The 18,886-nt window shown below is 33.6% G+C and overlaps 1 protein-coding gene across 16 annotated transcripts; it reads left to right on the top strand.

Moving 5' to 3' along the window:
* The first annotated feature begins 1,573 nt into the window (after nt 1-1,573).
* Nucleotides 1,574-14,849, top strand: LOC103499213 (uncharacterized). Of its 16 annotated transcripts, none has more exons than XR_007820328.1 (7): nt 1,574-1,820; nt 2,711-2,969; nt 3,088-3,142; nt 10,915-11,027; nt 11,628-11,759; nt 12,226-12,450; nt 13,558-13,848. XR_007820328.1 is itself a non-coding variant. In XM_051083865.1 (7 exons), the coding sequence occupies exons 3-6, from the start codon at nt 2,736-2,738 to the stop codon at nt 12,439-12,441; spliced, it is 621 nt and encodes a 206-aa protein (XP_050939822.1). In that variant the 5' UTR covers nt 1,578-1,820; nt 1,987-2,064; nt 2,711-2,735; the 3' UTR covers nt 12,442-12,450; nt 13,558-13,848. The 16 variants fall into 16 exon arrangements, 8 of the variants coding, with proteins under 8 accessions (XP_050939823.1, XP_008460373.2, XP_050939822.1 ...); XR_007820326.1 differs by adding an exon at nt 1,987-2,043 and having other exon boundaries at nt 1,575-1,820; nt 10,912-11,027; nt 11,628-12,450; XR_007820327.1 differs by having other exon boundaries at nt 1,577-1,820; nt 10,912-11,027; nt 11,628-12,450; nt 13,558-13,609; nt 13,688-13,848.
* The last annotated feature ends 4,037 nt before the right edge of the window (nt 14,850-18,886 follow it).

Raw genomic sequence — 18,886 nt, forward strand, 5'->3', positions numbered from 1 at the left:
ATTGATTTAGGATTACAAAAGACAAAGCTAATACAACTTTCATTTTAATTTGAATAGGTTAAAATTTTTTCTTAAAATTATCATAAAAATTGGTGCAAAATACTATAAATATTATATAGTTCATAAAGCAACCACTAGAAAAGAGGAAAAAAATCAAATTACCCAAACTCATATTGGCACTCCAAACATAGACATTTGTAATTTCGAGGCTTAAAGAACCCCTCAAAATAATCCCTTTCGACATTTGATTTCCCAAACTTCCTTTTAGTAAAATTCTAGAACATTTTTTTGTTCAACCACAAATCTTAATCAATATACAATTAACAAATCTCCTTTTGTAAAACCTTTTCGAAATAGATACCAACCTCATACAATGTTTCTCCCCATCAAAGAGAAATTGTAACCAAGAGATGCATCAAGGGAAATCACCATGTTGAAATTCCAACATTTGAGGACTTTAGCAAGAAAGATGTCAAGATATCTTTAATCCCCCGGGCATGCATAACTTGGTTGAACAACCTCAAGTCTCTCCATATCCCTCTCACATCTTTAGTCTAATAAAGCTTTTTCCAACTCAACCATTACCTCGAGGATCCCTACAAAAAGTGAGCCCATATTCTGTACATATTTTTGCAAATCTTCATTGAAAGCTTGAAGTAGCTCATCATATAAATTAGGATGTCATTAGACTTGAATCTTCTATTCTGAGCAAGGATGTTCAAAATTCTTAATATTCTTTACGTTTAGAGATTACATAGCTTGCTCACCTTGTTTGTATTCACGTTTTTACTAACCATGCAATATGACTTTTGCAAATTGATGGTTTGATCTTTTTCCCTCTTGTATATAGTTTGAGTGCATCCATGAGCTTACAAGAAAATCATACTATAATATGCAAGAATAAAAAATAAGCAAGAAAGTGAGTGACAACGTTTACTAATATGGATACCATGAATATTAGAGAAAATTTCTTCTTATAATAGGATCATTGAAAGCCATTTAACGTAAATGATGAAAAGAAACGAGAATAATTGGTCCCTGAAAAAGCTCTCCTAGATTCAAACTCTTCTTTTGGGCCCTCTATGGAGAACCATAAAAAATCATACAACTCCATATAGTTCATAATTAGATATTTGTCGGCGTGTCTTATAAAGAAAAATTTACTTGACTCTAACTCTTTCATTGGTTTTACTTGTGTCAAGCTTAAGCGTCCTTTATTCCTAAAACCTCTAGATTTTTTGGATAAACACGAATATGATAAAACCGTCCGAGGTGTGAACAAGAACAGAGGAAATGATTGATTCGAAACATTTTCTTAAACTGAATTTGCAAGAGATTTAAAAATGTTATCAAATAATATAAGACCGTAGGATGGTCAATGACTCATGGGAAATTAATACAGTTTGCAACCTTTCAATTGGTTTCAAAATCGAGAGCGAGAGTGTTGTTAAAAAAACTAGGTCGGTGACGTAGGCACGTGCGATGGAAAGAGAGGGAAGAAAGCGAGCAAACACGTGTCACACAATTATTGGACATGAGTAAAAGACGTGGCGCCTTTCAGGCTCGTCTCCTCTTTCACTCTCCCCGCAAGAACCCTGGAACTTCCCTGTGCCGTGTCTCCATTCTCGTCCTCAATCTCAATCTTTTTCTTAATTTCTCCCTTTATAATGCCGACTTTTCCTTCTCTTTCCCTTCCATTTCTCAACCCTTAGAATCCTGACTACAAATATCACAAACCCTAGAAGAACTAATCATATAATCAAATCTAATCTATCTAACCCCTCAAATTTGGTAGATATTTTTTCAACCGCTTATTTCAGGTACCCCATCTTCAGATTCGACGTATTTTTAATTTTTTTTTAATTGGGGCATTTTATTTTGTTGATCTTAGTTATGTTTTCTGGGGTTTATTTTTGGAGAAAAAATTGTCTTTATGAATGTTTTGACCGATTTGAGATTGAAGACTTGATGTTTTGGTTCCTGTAGTTGGGGCAAAAGATCCGATGGAGTATGTATTGTTTGGAGATGGATTTTTGTGATCGGGTATGAATTTTGTGGTTTAGTGTAAGTCTTATGATTAATCCGAAGATTTGATGTATTTGAATCGTTTGGTGTAACTGATTATTAATGAATGTTTAGGGGGAAAGGGTAGTGGTTGATTTATTATAGATGTGGCGTTTTCTTTTTAATTATAAATCTGGGAACGAAGAGTTTGTTGATTGAGAAGGATTATATTGTTGTCTTGTTCTGAGTTGCAGGGATTTGTTTCTTGTGTCCCGCCCCCCCCACCCCCCCCTCCCCCCGATGGAGTATGTATTGTTTGGAGATGGATTTTTGTGATCGGGTATGAATTTTGTGGTTTAGTGTAAGGCTTATGATTAATCCGAAGATTTGATGTATTTGAATCGTTTGGTGTAACTGATTATTAATGAATGTTTAGGGGGAAAGGGTAGTGGTTGATTTATTATAGATGTCTTGTTCTGAAGTTTTTGTGTGTCATTTGGGCGAATGATAACTGAAGTTCTTTTTAGTTTTTTTCTTATCTAAGGTTCTCAGACTGTTATTGAATGGTGGTAGTTGTGGTTTTTCTCTTTGTTGAAAGCCATCAATTTCTTTCTCAAATTTTCCTTTGTTCACTTTATTTTACATGATACATCAGCTGGGGTTTTATTGCATTCAGATTTTAATATATTGGGCTCATGTATAGCAGGTTGCTGAGGAGCTTGAAGATATAGATGAGTACTCAGGCTATGAGGGGACATACCACAAGAGGTTATCATCGTAGGAAATCATTGGACTTGGACCTGAACAGCATGCCACCAACTGAGAACCGAGATCAAGGAGAAACATCTCAACTGCGGCTTCAGGATGCACAGGTTAATCAACAACAGCCTGTACAGCCTGCAATGATCGACATTGAGGCCATTGATGACGATGTCATTGAATCATCCGCCAGAGCTTTTGCTGAAGTATGTTTCCTGTAGCTTCTCTTGAATGTTTAAATACTCACGGTTGTTCTATCCTTATTATATTCTTTTTCTATTGATTCTGATCTTTATTTCATGAATTCCATTGTTTATCTGTTAGGCTAAAAATAAATCCAGACGAAATGCTAGGAAGAATGTAGTTGACGTGGATGCAGGTATGTTTATTCCAGCTGGTGGAGCACTATAGCTAAGCAGATTTTTTTCATTACTTAGAAATTGGTAGCATGTTGGTCTATCAATTTTATTGTCATATCACTTTCAAATTTGCAATGCAATTTTTTTAATTTTATTCTATATAAGCTTTTTTTAATAAATTCTAAAGGTATGCAGTTTTCTGCTTGTTCATTATGAAAGGAAGCTTGGAAATTTGTTATATAAGAAAATTGAACTTTGTTATCAATTCGGAAAGTAGTTCGTTAGGATTGGTGGTCACAGAAGTAGCATTTGAAACAGCCTTTAGATTTGGTGATTCCTGTTTTCAAACATACCCACATTATGACGATCTTAATTTTAGGATGATTAAGAAGTTTGACATCTTGAAGCATTAATAGCTTAGAAATTGTGAAGGTACAGAAGGTGTAGTTGTATTCCATCATTGAGATGTCTTCTAAATCTTAGCATCCATTAGTAGTTAGACCAATTCTAGCACTGATTTTTTGAAGACCATGTACTCCTGTCTAGAGCATAGTAAGAGAAATTAATAGAAGAAAGATTTCCAGTCAATCCGTACATCCTTCCCAAAATACATCATTATACCAAATTTCCAATGACCATCTAGGTTGGAGTTAATGATCATAGTAGTTCTTAGCTTGGATATCTGTAACCCCGGTTTGTAGTTGCTTGTCTACAGTCTGCTATTAGCAAGCCTCCATAATTCTGCCATTACATACTCTTTTGCTGTGACATGAGTGTATTCCACATTAGCATCACTTAGAATGGGTACCTTCTTAGCCATTTGGTTGAAAAATTGTTGTTGAGTTTAGTCAGCTTCTCTATTAAATCTTTGGACTTCATCTTTGCATGACTGAACATTGAACTATCCATTTTTTTAATAAGAAACTGATAGACCCCCTATCATCCAGCAATACAGTGGAAGAGGAAAGATAGCCAAGAAATAGATAAGTCTGTTAAAAAATCTGTTAGAGAAGTCCGTTATAAAAGTTAGTTAGATGAGTAGCTTAAATAGCACCTTAGTCTGAAGGAATAGGCAGTGAAGTTTTGAGAAGAGTATTCCTTTATTCTTGAAAGATAGAATAACAAGGAGAGAGAAATCTACTTTCTGTGTAAGATTTCTATTATCAACAAAGCATTCATACTTGAAATACAAGTTTGGGTCCCATCAGAAACGAATATATGTATATATATAATATATATATATAAAACAAAAAGAGGACAGCCTAAAGGCGAGGCAGTTGAGGAAACCCCTCCACAAAAAAAAAAAACTAAACTAGAAGAGCCCTCCAATTGTTAATAGTCATGAGAAGGCTGTAATAACAAAATAACTTTGTGTAATTTGTACACCTCCATGAGGCTGGATGCTGCACAAGAACCCAACTATATCTTTATTCCAAAGATGAAGTAGCACAACTCCACAAGATTTTTCTTTTGCCACAAAAGCTGCCACCGTTTAACCATCCATCATCCAATTGTCAATCCTCATGGGGGGAGACATTCATCCAACTGAAAAGTACAAAAATCCTATTCCACCCTTTGGAAGCGAACTTGCAGTGTAAGAATAAATTGTCTAAGGTCCCTATCTCCTTTTGGTAGAGAAGACACATGGAAGGGGAAAGAGACCAATTAGGGAACTTTTTTGGAGCTCATCATGGTTGTTCAAAGCTTCTATAAGCAAGTGACCAAAGGGAAAACTTCATTTTTCTAGGAATTTTCAGTTTCCAAATAAGATTGACCAAAGGGAGGTTAATTTTTGGGGCTCCTGTAGCCATCTTAAGGAAAGTGAACTTGGTTGAAAACTGACTAGAAGCCTTCAACCACGTCGAACTATCCATGAAAATGAATATGTGATCCGTACTTCCAACATCCACGGAAATAAGGATCTCAAATTCATTCACTCACCTATTCTCATATTCACAAGGTAGAAGACCCTAGTTCAATTTATTGCGCTTAACGGGAAGTGGAAAGTGATTGGGGGTGTTATGTTACTTCTAGTATGTCGGTGTATTCTTTCATTTTTTTCAATGGAAGTCTATGTTTTTTCATTAAAAAAATATTATTAGTTATTGAAAAGAAGAAGATAAGATATATGTGGAAAACCCTAGTACAGGGAGAAAAAATCATGATAGAAGCCGCTCTTATTATTTTCTAATAATCAAAAGAGTACAAGAGGGAAGAATATATGTAGGCTCTAATAAGCACTAATAGTAAAGGAAATAATACGGGTACAATAAATTACACAAATACCCTTGGGGCTAATAAACATTCGACTAGTCCCTAATTTCAAACACTCCATAGGCCCAACTTGCTAACACTATAGTCAAAGCTCAGTGTTAGTAATCCTTTGGTGAGGACATCGACAATTTGTTGACTAGAAGGAATGTATAGGATACAAATACTACCATTGTCAAGTTTCTCCTTTAAAAATGTCTGCCTATCTCCACATGTTTCGTTTGTGATGTTGAATTGGGTTATTGCCGATGCTTAAGCAACTTTGTTGTCACAGAAGAGCTTGGTAGGTAACTCACAATCTTGGTGAAGATCAGATAAAATTTTCTGTCGCTAGATTTCGTCACAGATTCCCAAACTCATAGCTCTGTATTCGGCTTCAACACCAATCCTAGCAACAACACCAGTCCTAGCAACAACACCTTGCTTCTTACTCCTTCAAGTAACAAAATTACCCCTTACAAAGGAATAGTATCATGAAGTGGACTTTTTGTCAGTAACTGATCCTACCTAATCAGAGTTGGTATGAGCCTCAATACATTTTCTGTCAGTTTTTCAGAACATCAGACCTTAACCTAGAGTAGTTTTTAGTATCTTGAAATGCGATTCACAGCTTCCATGTTTTCTTCCTAGGGTGCTTGCATGAACTGACTAACAATGCTAACTGCATAGGAGATATTTGGTCTTGTATGAGATAGACAAATCAACTTTCCCACTAAATGGTGATACTTCTCTTTGTCAATAGGAACTTGTCACTAGAATTTCCCAGTTTTGCATTGAATTGAGTCTGCATCCAGCTAGTCATACCTCTTTCCTTTAACAAGTCAAGAGTATACTTCCTTTGTGAAACAGAGTTCCTTTCCCTCGATCGCGCCACCTCCATCCCAAGGAAGTACTTTAGATTCCCTAGGTCTTTGATTTCAAACTCGTCACCCGTTTTCTTTTTTCAACCTGATAATCTCAACAATATCATCTCCTAACAACACAATATCATCGACATACACGATCGACACAACAATTGTCCCAGATGTGTGATCAGAATGTTCCTGAGAGAAGCCTTGAGATCTAACAAAGGTGGTAACTCTATCAAACCATTCCCTGGGAGATTGTGTCAAGCTATAAAAAGATTTTCGAAGCTTACAAACCTAGTGGTCAAATTGAACTCCAAAGCCTGAAGGAGGACTCATGTACACTTCTTCCAAATCACCATTTAGGAAAGCATTTTTTACATGAAGCTGATAGAGAGGCCACTCTTTATTGACTATAACAAACAGAAGAACCTTGATTGTGTTTAACTTGCCACATGAGAAAAAGTCTCTAAATAATTGGGAGTGAACCCTTTTGCAACAAGCCTAGCCTTGTACCTGTTTAAGGTCCCATTTGCTTTGTACTTTAGAGCAAACATCCATTTGCATCCCACTGTCTTGTGCCCTTTAGGAAGAGTGCAAAGATCCCATGCCTTATTCTTCTCAAGTGCTTCCATTTCTTCCATGACAACCATCTTCCACTCAGGACTTCTCATAGCTTCATTTATGTTCTTTGGTATTATTGCAGTGTTGAGACTTGTAGTAAACACCATATTACTATAAGACGTGTGATTACGCATAGAGTGCTTCGTACAAGACCTAGTACCTTTTCTCAAGGCAATGGGCATGTCAAGAAAGGGATCATGGCTCTTTGGCTTGTTTGAGTCATCCGTGCTAGTCTCAAGCACCTACGTGTTTGTTAGAGTTACATCACTTCCGGCAGTCTTATTCTCTTCTGGAACTGTCATATTAGTCTTGTCATCCTTAACCACATTAACAATATCATCCTCAACACACAAGTTATCATGATCTTGTTCAGTAGTACTTGAGCCTGTGTTGGTTCAGATTCATGAACTGGAGCCGACAGAGCAATAGGGGCCCCCATTTCCTTTCTAAGATTATTACTTTAGTAAGTTATCCGGGGGACTTGGTTGGTGGGTAAAACAATGTCATGGAGGATGGGTTCAGAAGGCTCAGTAGGGGCTATAGGCATGAAAGGAACGGGCCGGTTAGCCTCTTCACTACTACTCTCTCCTTGAAGATGGCTAACAGGAAAGAAGGTGACGTCCATGGACACAGACTACTTTTGAAGAGGAGGATGGTATTAAGGATACCCCACAAAAACGCATGATTGAACACGAGGAGCAAATTTAGTGTTGTTAGGCCTATGACTGTGAACAAAGGTAGTGTACTCGAACTCACAGAGAGGAACATCAGGAATAAGCCGTGTGGAAGGGTAGAACTCCTTGAGGCATTCAAGAGGTGTTTGGAGGTGGAGGACCTAAGATTTGCATTCTATTCATAAGATGTCGCAATAAGGACTACATCCCTCATAAGTTGGAAGGAAAAGAAGTTGACAACATGAGAGAACGAGCAACCTCAAGGAAGTGAAGGTTTTCCGGTTTAGCCACGTCGTTCTGTTGCGAGGTATAAGCACAAGAACTCCAGTGAACAATCCCTTTAGAGGACAAAGTCTCAATTAGGAACTCACAACCATTATTGGTATGCAAAGTTGCAATTTTAGCGTTGAAATTGTGACTCAGTGGTTGTGTAAAATTGTTGAAATATTGAAGAGACCTCAGATTTATCAGTGGGGAGAAAGACCCAAGTTAGATGAGAATGATCATCAATACAGGTTACAAACCAATATTACCCCGAAGCGGTAGTGACCTGTGAAGGCCCTCAAATATCATTATGAAAGAGGGTAGATGGTTGGGTAGGTTTGCAGGGTTGAGACGCAAACGAGACTTTGTGCCGTTTTGCACGATATACACACATCACAAGACAAAAAGGAGATATCTACTTTAGAAAATAAGTTAGGTAATAGTTGTTTCATATATTGAAAGTTTGGGTGGCCACGATGAAAGTGCCACAACATACAATCTTTTTCAGAAGTAGAAAAATAGGAGGACAACAGACTAGTGTCCTACAACAATCCCTAGACAAAGCATCATCATCAAGGAAATAGAGCCCCCTAGTATGCCTGAAAAGAAATAGTATCAGGTGAGAAGACAGCTTGACAGTGTAGATTCTTGGTTATCTTACTGATAGATAGTAAATTGTAAATATCTTAGGCACATGTAACACATTCTGTTAAATGAGTCCATCAATAGAGGAAATATGACCCGCCCGCAATAGGAGCAAAGGACTTGTCTGAAAATCCTAATTCTTTCATTGCCAACACATGGGAGGTATGATATAAAATGTTAAAGAGGGTCCAGGTAAATGGATAGTAGCACCTGAATCAAGTATAAGAGTTTCTTCCCATCAGTGCTGATAAGACTAAAGGATTGAGATGTACCTAATTGTGGAATGGCTCCAAGAGGAGTACCAAGATTGTCTTGACTTGACTCCCTCCAGGGGTTGGGGGTTGTGAAGTTCCAGTTTGTTTCACCCATAAAAGCCCTACCAAAATTATGCTTGTCATTTGACGGACGTTTCTTACCATTTGGTGGTCAATCATGTAACTTCCAGCAACGGTCTTTAGTATGCTAAGGTTTCTTACAATGCTCACACACCTACATACTTCCTACTTTGAGGTTCCATACTGCTATCTTAATGGATAGAGACCACAAGAAATTATTCCTATGGATTTTCCTATGGAGCTAGATAAATAATTTGTTGCAGTTAAGGTAGAGAAAGAAGTTCTCCGAATACATCTTTAAGACTAAAGGAGTGGCAGAATTTGTGGAGTTTGTGGTAGCTCCTAGAGCTGCCTCAATGATTTGTTGCTGAAAACTTGTCTAAAGATTAAACAATTTTTGTGTAACCATTACTGGAGATAAAACAACAAAACCTTGATGTTCATAACTAGGCGGCGCATGATGAGGAAAACGCAGTTGTTGTGAGAAGCTTGTTTCTGCAATAGAGAATTTACCTTTGTGGTAGGCGGATGACACACTAATCTCGTTTTCATGATGTATGTTTGTTAGAGTTTCCATCAAAGGGTTGTGACGGTGCTAGAGTTGAATGGATATGCAAGGATGGAAGATAACAATCAACGACAGCTTGGACAGTACTGATAATATCGGAGTGGAAAAAATGGCGGCTTTAGCTAATTCTCCGACGATTGCTCCAGTGGTGGCAGTTTTGATGACTGCTCCGGCGGCAGTAGTTGTGGCTGAGGCAGGGCTGGTGCAAAACTAAGGTCATCTTGCACCATTTGGTTTTCGTTAATGGGAGCTAGGGTTTTGTCACCACGCTCTGATACTGTATTGAAAAGAAGAAGACGTTATATTCGCGGAAAAACCCTAGTATAGGCAGAAAAATCACGATAGAAGCAGCTCTTATTATTTTCTAATAATCAAAAGAGTACAAGAGGGGAGAATATATATAGACTATAATAAGTTCTAACAGAAAAGGAAATATAACTAGTCCCTAATTACACAACTACTCTTAGGGTTATAAACACTCCACTAGTCCCTAATTTCCAACATTAGTGTACTCTGTAATTTTGAGGACGTGTCCGTTTTATTGTTCGAAGGAATATGTAGCAATCATCATTTGCTGTTTTGAATAGATGCCTCCCAAATCATAGTGAGATTTGGGGGGAGAGGAACGAATAGGTGTTTCGTGGTAGGGAATAGGATCGTAATAAGGTTTGGTTTTTCATTAGATCTGATGTTTCTCTTTGGGATTTGATTTCGAACTTTTGTAATTATTCCATCGGTGGCATTTTACTCAATTTGCCCCTCCTTTTAGTTGGGGTGTTTTTGTGGGCCGTTTTTTTGGTATGCGCTTGTATTCTTTTATTTTTATTCTCAATGAAAGTTTGTTTTTATAAAAAAGAAAAAAAAAGAAAAAATAAATAAATTAGATGCCTCCCAAATCTTTGAGATTCTTCTTATGAAATTGGTTCTTCCTTCATTTGAAGCTTGCCCAAAATTTCAGTGAACAAAAGCAAATATTTTTAATGCCACAGGAAGGATCAAACTACATTACAAACAATAATACCCCCTAAAGAACTACAAGAATCAATGTAGCTCAACCAAAATTTTCCCATTTGAAAGATTTTGTTTCCTGCGGAGGATGATAAAATTTGGGCTGGGCTGAGACGTATAACTTGTCGGTGAACTATTAGGAAACCTTTTCGTAAGATGTTAATTATTTATAACCGTACACAATGATTGAAATGTTTGTTGATATTTTGATATTTTCGTTAATTGAAGGGTTGGGCATCGAGTTAATGGTTAATTGATCTCTCCAATATCTTCCCATAAGTACAGATAAAAATGTCAAATTAGTTTGGGGGTAAAAAAAACTATTATTTATTTATAAATTTTTTTGTTTAATGAAATACTTGTCAACATCAAATATCTTATTGAAATATCCATAAAATTAATTCTTAATTTTGTTATCGACATCAATACTTTTAATCATGGATTGTACCCTCTGAGGACTGTAGTTCTTAAGAATCTCTTGTTCAATTGATTCGTCTGTCAATCACTTGTTGTGATGCTTGCTTTTCTCATTCTCTCATCTTCTAATTGTTGCAGAAGAGCGGAGCAGGGTGTCAAATAATAACCGGAGCAAGCGTAGGAGAGATGTGTCTAACAGACCGTCTGTAAATTCAGATTTATTAATCAATTTGGAAGCGAGCAACAGTTCTATGGTACTGGGACTACTTATATCTTTGTTACTCTTCTTCTTTTGCAAGATTTTTCCTGTGTCGTTAGGTGGATCATATATTTGTCTTTTCTTGAGGTTGTAGCTTTTAGCACAAAAACCAATTTTAGCATGTTCTCCTTTATCCTGCGGGCTATGTCTGTTATCTTTCTCCTGGACTAGTTAGTTCTCATGGCTTGTTCTTGCATATACAATACATCATTATTTATATTATGATCAAACATTCAAGAAAAAGTCGAGAAAAAATGGATAGGGTGAGCTTAATTTTGGAGTTGTTATGTTTGTGAGAAATGTCATCACCCTAGAAGCATGGAGGTGGAAATGGGGAATATTCATGAAACCACTAGGGCATGTGACAAGGACTCCACAAGACATAAAATGGTGCATGCCATATCAGAAATATTTTTCTTCAAATACTTCCGCAAGTTCCCAATGCTTCAAACAAGTTGGATTATAAATAGTTTAAAAATTTTATGGTATTGGTATGTAGGTTTAGAAATATTGAGACGACATATTTGGTCTGATACAATACTCAATAATGTGAGCTCTTGAAAATTGAATAACAAAATATGTCTATCTTTTGAAGACAGACCAAGTTTTGTGTGCCACCACTGGAGTGGAAATTCCCCCAATGAGTTGCTGCTGAGCTCTTTCTCTCCTGGACCTTGGTTTATCAGCTGATTGGGTTCGGTAGCTTTTGTTTCTCCCCTTTGGAGAAGTTAAGTTAGTTTGTTTTAACAATAATTTATTACCTCTTTCTCTCTCTCCTTCTATGTGTGAGTGCTGCTGTTCTTTTGGTTGGTTTATGTTCAAAGTTAGGGTTGTTCACAGGTAACAGACAAATGAGAGAGGAAGAATAGAAATAATTAAAAAATGTAAGGTTGGGTTGGGCAGCCATTTTCTCTGTAGGAAAAATAGACTTTGATCACTGTATCCATAAAACCAATCGTTTGATGTTGGTTTCAGTTGGTCATCGCAGTTTTCGGTCCAACTTTGTTCTGTTGGTTAATTCTTCAATTTCTGGAACCATCATGGATTGATCTTTATTTTCAGTGGTAGCATCTTATTAGCTGTTATTGTTGAAAATGTCATTTTGTAAGGATAAATAAAGTATATGCTGAAAATGGAATTATGTCTCTAGTGCTTAATATTGAGCCAACATGTGATTTCTGTGCTATTGGCAGAAAGTGAAGCCTGCTCCACCGAAAGAGCCCAAATTCAGTTGTCCAATATGCATGGGTCCGTTAGTAGAAGAAACATCAACAAAGTGTGGTCATATTTTCTGTAAGGCATGCATCAGGGCTGCAATAGGCGTCCAGAGTAAATGCCCAACATGTAGGAAGAGAGTAACTGCCAAAGAACTGATTAGAGTATTCCTTCCTGGGACAAGCTTGGAGTGAGGCTTACGTGTAAGTTGCTTAATTGCTTGGTCATTCTCTTGTTCTCATGGTACAAAAAAAATTGCATATGCCCCATTTTTAATATGGGTCTGAAATTTCTTTCATGAATAACCTTGTCCCAATGGTCATACTTATGGGTGAGATCTTTTTTTGTATTTCCTTTTTAGGGTTTAGGATGGTTATTCAATTGTAATTTGTGGCGGCTGGAGCAGTTATGATTGTCGTAAGGGTACCAGTGTAATTGCCTTGTCTGCTTGAAAGGGCATTTAATTTGTTGTATTTATGAAAAGTTCTATTACTGGGACTGATTCAGAAAATTTTTGGGGGAGGGGGGGGGGGGGGGGTATATATATGTGAAATAAATCCTTTGTAGCTCAGTTTTCCTATACCACTCTCGTATTTCAAGGCTGTAAAATACTCCTGAGCTGTTTGAGCTTTACCCTCGGTTTCAAAATAAATTTTGTTAATGTTTCAAAACTATCATTGGAGGAGAAATCCTGTAAAATGTTGGACCAAAATCAAGACTCGAAAGGTGTATCAGCCACCCAAATGTTGTGGTGATTCAAACTTTGTTCTAAATCACTGCCAAAACGTTTCAGCTCCCAATTTATATCCGAAATTCTAAAAAATTTCTGTTCTAATGATAGAGTTGTAGCATTTACGAAATTTCAAGTTTAATATTGTGACTTTGGGAAGTATAGTGGTACTTTTAAAACGGAGTTAGAACTCAAAGACACATGTGTACAACCTATAGAACAGATCCTGTTCAAGTAAGGTCATAACAGAGGGTAAAATTCAAGGGAATTTTTTATAACCTTTCATTCATCTTCATTGCTAGTTTAAATCACGAACCAGTCACGTATTGACAGAGAATTCATGGATTCTGTAATCTACCGCATTCTATTTATTCAATGCACTGTTAGAATGGTGGGAATATGAATGCACCACATATGATGTATGGAAATTTTAGATTTTGATTGATTTAAATGTGTGGTAAATTAGAAAAGTAGGTCGCATATCTATATTTAAACACATTGATCCTTCTCTATCATTCTGTGGCAAGTGCAATTATCTGAACTTTTATTTTCTAATATCTGTCTTTTAATATGATTACAGCTCACACCGGATTTTTTTTAAGACTTCGAAAGGAAACGGCAGAAGTTCTTTTGTAAGTAAGAAAAAAGCTAATTTTTAGATGGAAATTTCCAGTGTATTCTGCTGATTGCCTGCATTTTGATGATCTCAGAGTTGCATTAGGAGGAAATGCAGGAAATTCTAATTTCCTTAATTGTTTTTTGTTGTCAACTTTGATGATTTTATGAAGTTGTAAACAAACTGACAACGAAATCCGGCAGTAATGCAATGAGTTTACATAATTATTAAATTAGAAAGTTGCTTTTGTTGGTAGACTTCTGGTTGTCTCTCATCTATGTTATTTATATATCTGATTCTGATTTGATGATCATAGTATATATTTGTTTGAATCTTTTTAGAGCCTAGTGCTCATATCTTGAAAGACAATATACTATCTCTTGCTAATTAGTTTCTGGGATCATGTTGGAGAAAGTTCTAACTAAATGACTGGAAATATGAAGAGAGGCCAAATAGTAGACCTTTAAGAAAGATTTTTGATTCATTACCTTGGCCATGCTTACATATCTATTAAAGCACCAATCCCATTAAGCAAGACTTAATTATATTTCATACATTTTATTCATAGAGCCCATAAGCAATTCTATGCTTGTAGAGGTTTCTTTAGCACTGCTTTTCAGGGGTAGCTCTGGTGAACTCCATACTTTTCACCCATCTCTTTCGGCTTTGTTATCGGTTTCTTGTACGGACCCCAGTTGTATTGATGGTCAACATCCTCGTTGTAGGGAGATTTGTCACAGTTGCCATATTCATAGCAATCTTTGTCTTTGTATTTGTATCCATCACATTCATAATCCTCCTTGGGTTTGTATCCCTCGTAATCCTCCTTGGGTTTATATCCCTCGTAATTATCATCTAATTCTTGGGGATAAGTTTTTGCAGTTGGTTTCTTCAGAGCCATTTCTCTTCCTCCTTCAACATTTTCCAGAAGTGTCATTGCCACTGCAGAGACCACGAGGATCGCAATGAGAACCTTACTGATCGTCATTTTTCTAACTTTGGTTTCTCTTTTTGTAGTGAAAATTGTTGAGGCCTCCAAATTTATATAGCTAACCAGGGAGTTTAGGTAGCCTTTTTGGATTAAATAATTTATGAGTTTCTGCAGGGGAATCTTTGTTCTAATGGAAACAAGTAGTTGAGTGGCCTCGTTGCAATTCATTGCCTCTAAATTTGAGTGGCCCCATATGCTTCTTTTGTGTACTGATATGGTTTAAGGTTCTTTTGATTTCAGAGAAATTGCTAAATATTACCCATCACCCAAATACGAAAGTCACATTTAATATACTATCATATTTAAAATATTCTTGATTCTTAGCCAGTATTAAAATACTAAAGTATTCATATTGATAGTTGAAGTGAATGTATTATCACTCTTTAGGTGAAAGGCTCATTTTTATGTTTCACATGTTTTTAATTTTTTTCAATATTACATTGCTTATTTCTGATTAACTTTCACTATCAACACATATTTAGTTCTCTTTTTCTTATTAGGTTTTTTAATTTACTAAAATATATTTCTTTATGTGGTTTAATTGAAATTAGATTCAAATAAAACTTGTAATTAATAATATTGAATTTGCTAAACTAAAATTGAACAATTGATGGTATTAAATTAATGAGTTATTATACACTTAATTGTTCCGTTTTTATTGACAAAAAAGTTGCTAGATTGTTGTAGTTGGCGGTAATCTTTTGTTACTAATTAGTCTAGTTTGGTATTCTTTTTAGATAAAAGAGAAATTAATTTTAGTGTTAGGCATTTTAATCGTGGTATAAGTATTCATCTTTGGGAGTAATTGTAATTAATAATTCATTAAAATAATTTTCTTATATTAATTAATTAACATAATTTTGGAGTCTTTTAAAGAATATAACAAATCGGTAAAATATTTACGTTATATAGAACAATTTCAAAATGCAAATACAAAAAATATCACGTTAATAACACTCGTAATTTAAACAATTTTTTTTCAAGATTCTCTCGTTTAATTTGGTTATACGATCTTTTACATTTGATTGTTTGAATTTGGTTATCTAAATCTAAACAATTTTTTTAAGATTCTTTTGGTTATTGATTGTTTATTTTTTTTGTACAAGACCGTTTAGATTTAGCTATTCAAATCGTTAAAGACTTTTAAAATTTTTTTTGGTACATTATCGTTTATATTCAACTCTTTTTTTGTACATAATAGTTTAGATTTGGCTATTCAAATATAAATGACGTTTTCTTTCAAATTTTTAATATTAAGTATACGCCACCAAATAACAGTTTGAAAAAAAATTGATATTTTATATTTAATACATAATTTTGAACTAACAATTTGAAAAAAAAAAGAAATAGGAAGAGAAGAAAGACGATCGAAAGAAAAAAGAATTGCAGAGGAAGAGGAGAAGAAAGACTTTAAAGGAAAAACAAACCTGAAATATTTTAAAAAAGAAAGATTTAGAGAAAAGACCGAATTTAACTAAGATATTTCACAAATGTCCAAAATTAATTTTTTTTATCTGGATTAGGATTTTCTATATTTTTAGGACAATTTTAACCTTATCATTAACATTAATTATATGGATTTTATATATTTCCTTATTTACTTTATATTTCTCGTTATTGTCTAAGTTCTAATTTCCTTAAATATTATAGTAATTAATGTAAAATTACATTATAATGAATTAAATGTTACCTTATTTCCTTAATTATAATATTATTCATTATTAACGAATATAAAAATAACTTTTAAAAAATATCATAATGAATTCCGGTAATGAATATTATATTTTATATTATTTTCATCACCCCCTAATTATCCCAATTTTTCATCTGACGTTGGCAACTTGTTATTCTTCAATTTCGTTAATTTCTTCAAATAAGTCTGATTTCGTCACCAAAAATTCGCGACATTCTTCCAATTCCAATACATCCAATTTCCTTATTCACGTAATCTTATTTTCTCCATCACCGATTCTCAGTTTATTTCGTTTTTTGTTATCCTTATACTTTCGGTTAGTTGTCTTCCTCAATTCCTAGTATTTTTCCTTCTCCATTACATCGTAGATTTCCTAGAACGTTTTAAACTTCGATTCCGCAATATTGCATTTAGATATATACCATTTGATATATACAATTTATAAATATATGTTGACATACAGTTTCCAAAAAATATGATATATCGATTCTGTTATCTAGTGTATATATACTCATTCATATGTATAATAATACATATAAATTGACATACATTTACCGAAAAATAGAATATGTTAAATTGATTTATGAATAGTATATGAAATAATACATTGTATATTTTATGAATGAAAAGTTGTGTTTTCAATTTGTAAAATTGAGTTATGTATTTTATTTCAAATATTCATATTATATGTAAAAAATAATAAGTTATGTTTGAAACAATAGTGATTATGTATGAAACAATAGTGATTATGTATGAAGGGTAATATATTAAATACAATAAATTGAGGAACTTTGATTAGTTCGCTGGAAATTTATGGAAAAATATGGAAATAAAATAAGTGAAATAAAATCTGGAATATGAATATTTCAAATAAAATTTTAAAACAACATACTAAAAGTCTAAAAGTCTAATAATAAGAAGGAAAAACTAATTCAATAAAAAAAAAACTTACATCTCTTTTGGTTATGGCCAATACGTCCACATTTAATGCATCTCTTGAACTTCATTTTAGAAGGAATCCTAATATTTTTTTTATTGACCAATTGAACATTTTACATTCAGTGGGAGGATGACAATTTCAATTTATGTATTATTGAATATATGCAGTAGTATATATGTAACAAATCATAAAACATAAATGTATTATTCAGTAACCTATGTGAACAATCAAAATAGAAGGAACATTACTGGAATATGCACAAAACGGAAGAAGAAAGAACAAATTTTTGAAGGAAAAAATTATAATGTTACGAAACAGAAGAATAAATAATATATATATATATATATATATATATATATATAAACTAACCGTATCACAAGAAACAAATCGGAAGGGAAGAAGAAAGAACAATTTATTTTTGTAATAGAAATCGGAGAAGAATGTCGACGCCGGAATCGATGATCGTGAAAAAAATAACTTTTAGTTCGGCATGAAATTGATAATATTTATTTTGTAGGATAATGAAAAATATTATTACCATATAAGATAATAATTTATACCATATTTAAATTATTCTAAAGATAATAAATATTACATTAATAAATATAAATATATATGTATTAATAATTAAAGAAGTTACAATTGATATAATAAATATGGTCGTTGATAACTAAAGAAAATATTATTCAAAGTTAATGAAATTTGGGTAATAAGGTAAATTTGCCCATTTTTTGTGTGAAAAATGTTAGCTCATTTAGGACTTTTATAAAATATATTAGAAAGAAAGACTCATTGTGCAATATCGTATAACAATTTAAGCTATTCTAGTTGAAACCCTTAAAAAAATGACTAACTTCATGCGTTTTTTCATTTTGTTATACAGGTCGTAAATATTTGAATGATTTGTTATATTTATGAAAAAATTTCAATATTTTATTTATTAAATAACGAATCAAAATTATATGAGTGGGAAAAATAAAAATAAATATAATTATAACTAGTAAACAACTGTGCATCGCATGTGAAAATCACACACAGAAAAATTATAGTTTTAACTTTATAAAATTGAACAAGTCATTTCAACATTTTCATATTTATATTCTTTTATATTCACGTTGTAATGTATGGAAAATGAATAGTAAATTTAGAAATATCATAATATACTATCTCAAAATATTTATTTTTATTTTAATTCTAATTTGAAATGAAATTGTACTTTTTTTAATGCAAATGTGAAATTGAAAACTTCAACCATATAGGCATGCACCGTTACTATAAACACAAAATATTTAATAAAATAAATATCATAATTATATTATAAACCTTTTTTTTGTGTTAAAAAATATCATTAGGTAAATCATTAATTAGTACTTGAACAACTTAATTCTTATTATATCATAACTTTTTTTAATGATTTTGTAGGGAAAAAATTAAAGGAAAGACTTTAATATTTCTTATGCTTTATACATTTTATTACCTTTATATATACTTAATAAATCTCAACAATATTTACATTGTTTGAACAAAATCAAAGTATAAGCCACTCAACCAATTCATTAATAAAATAGCTTTAATAAAAAAATTAAATAAAGAAAAAAACATGAGCAAGATTCCAATGATTACATTTAAAAAATATTCTTAATATTATATGATTACATAAAGAGCATAT

Source organism: Cucumis melo, chromosome 4, assembly GCF_025177605.1.
Source record: "Cucumis melo cultivar AY chromosome 4, USDA_Cmelo_AY_1.0, whole genome shotgun sequence".
Taxonomy (NCBI): domain Eukaryota; kingdom Viridiplantae; phylum Streptophyta; class Magnoliopsida; order Cucurbitales; family Cucurbitaceae; genus Cucumis; species Cucumis melo.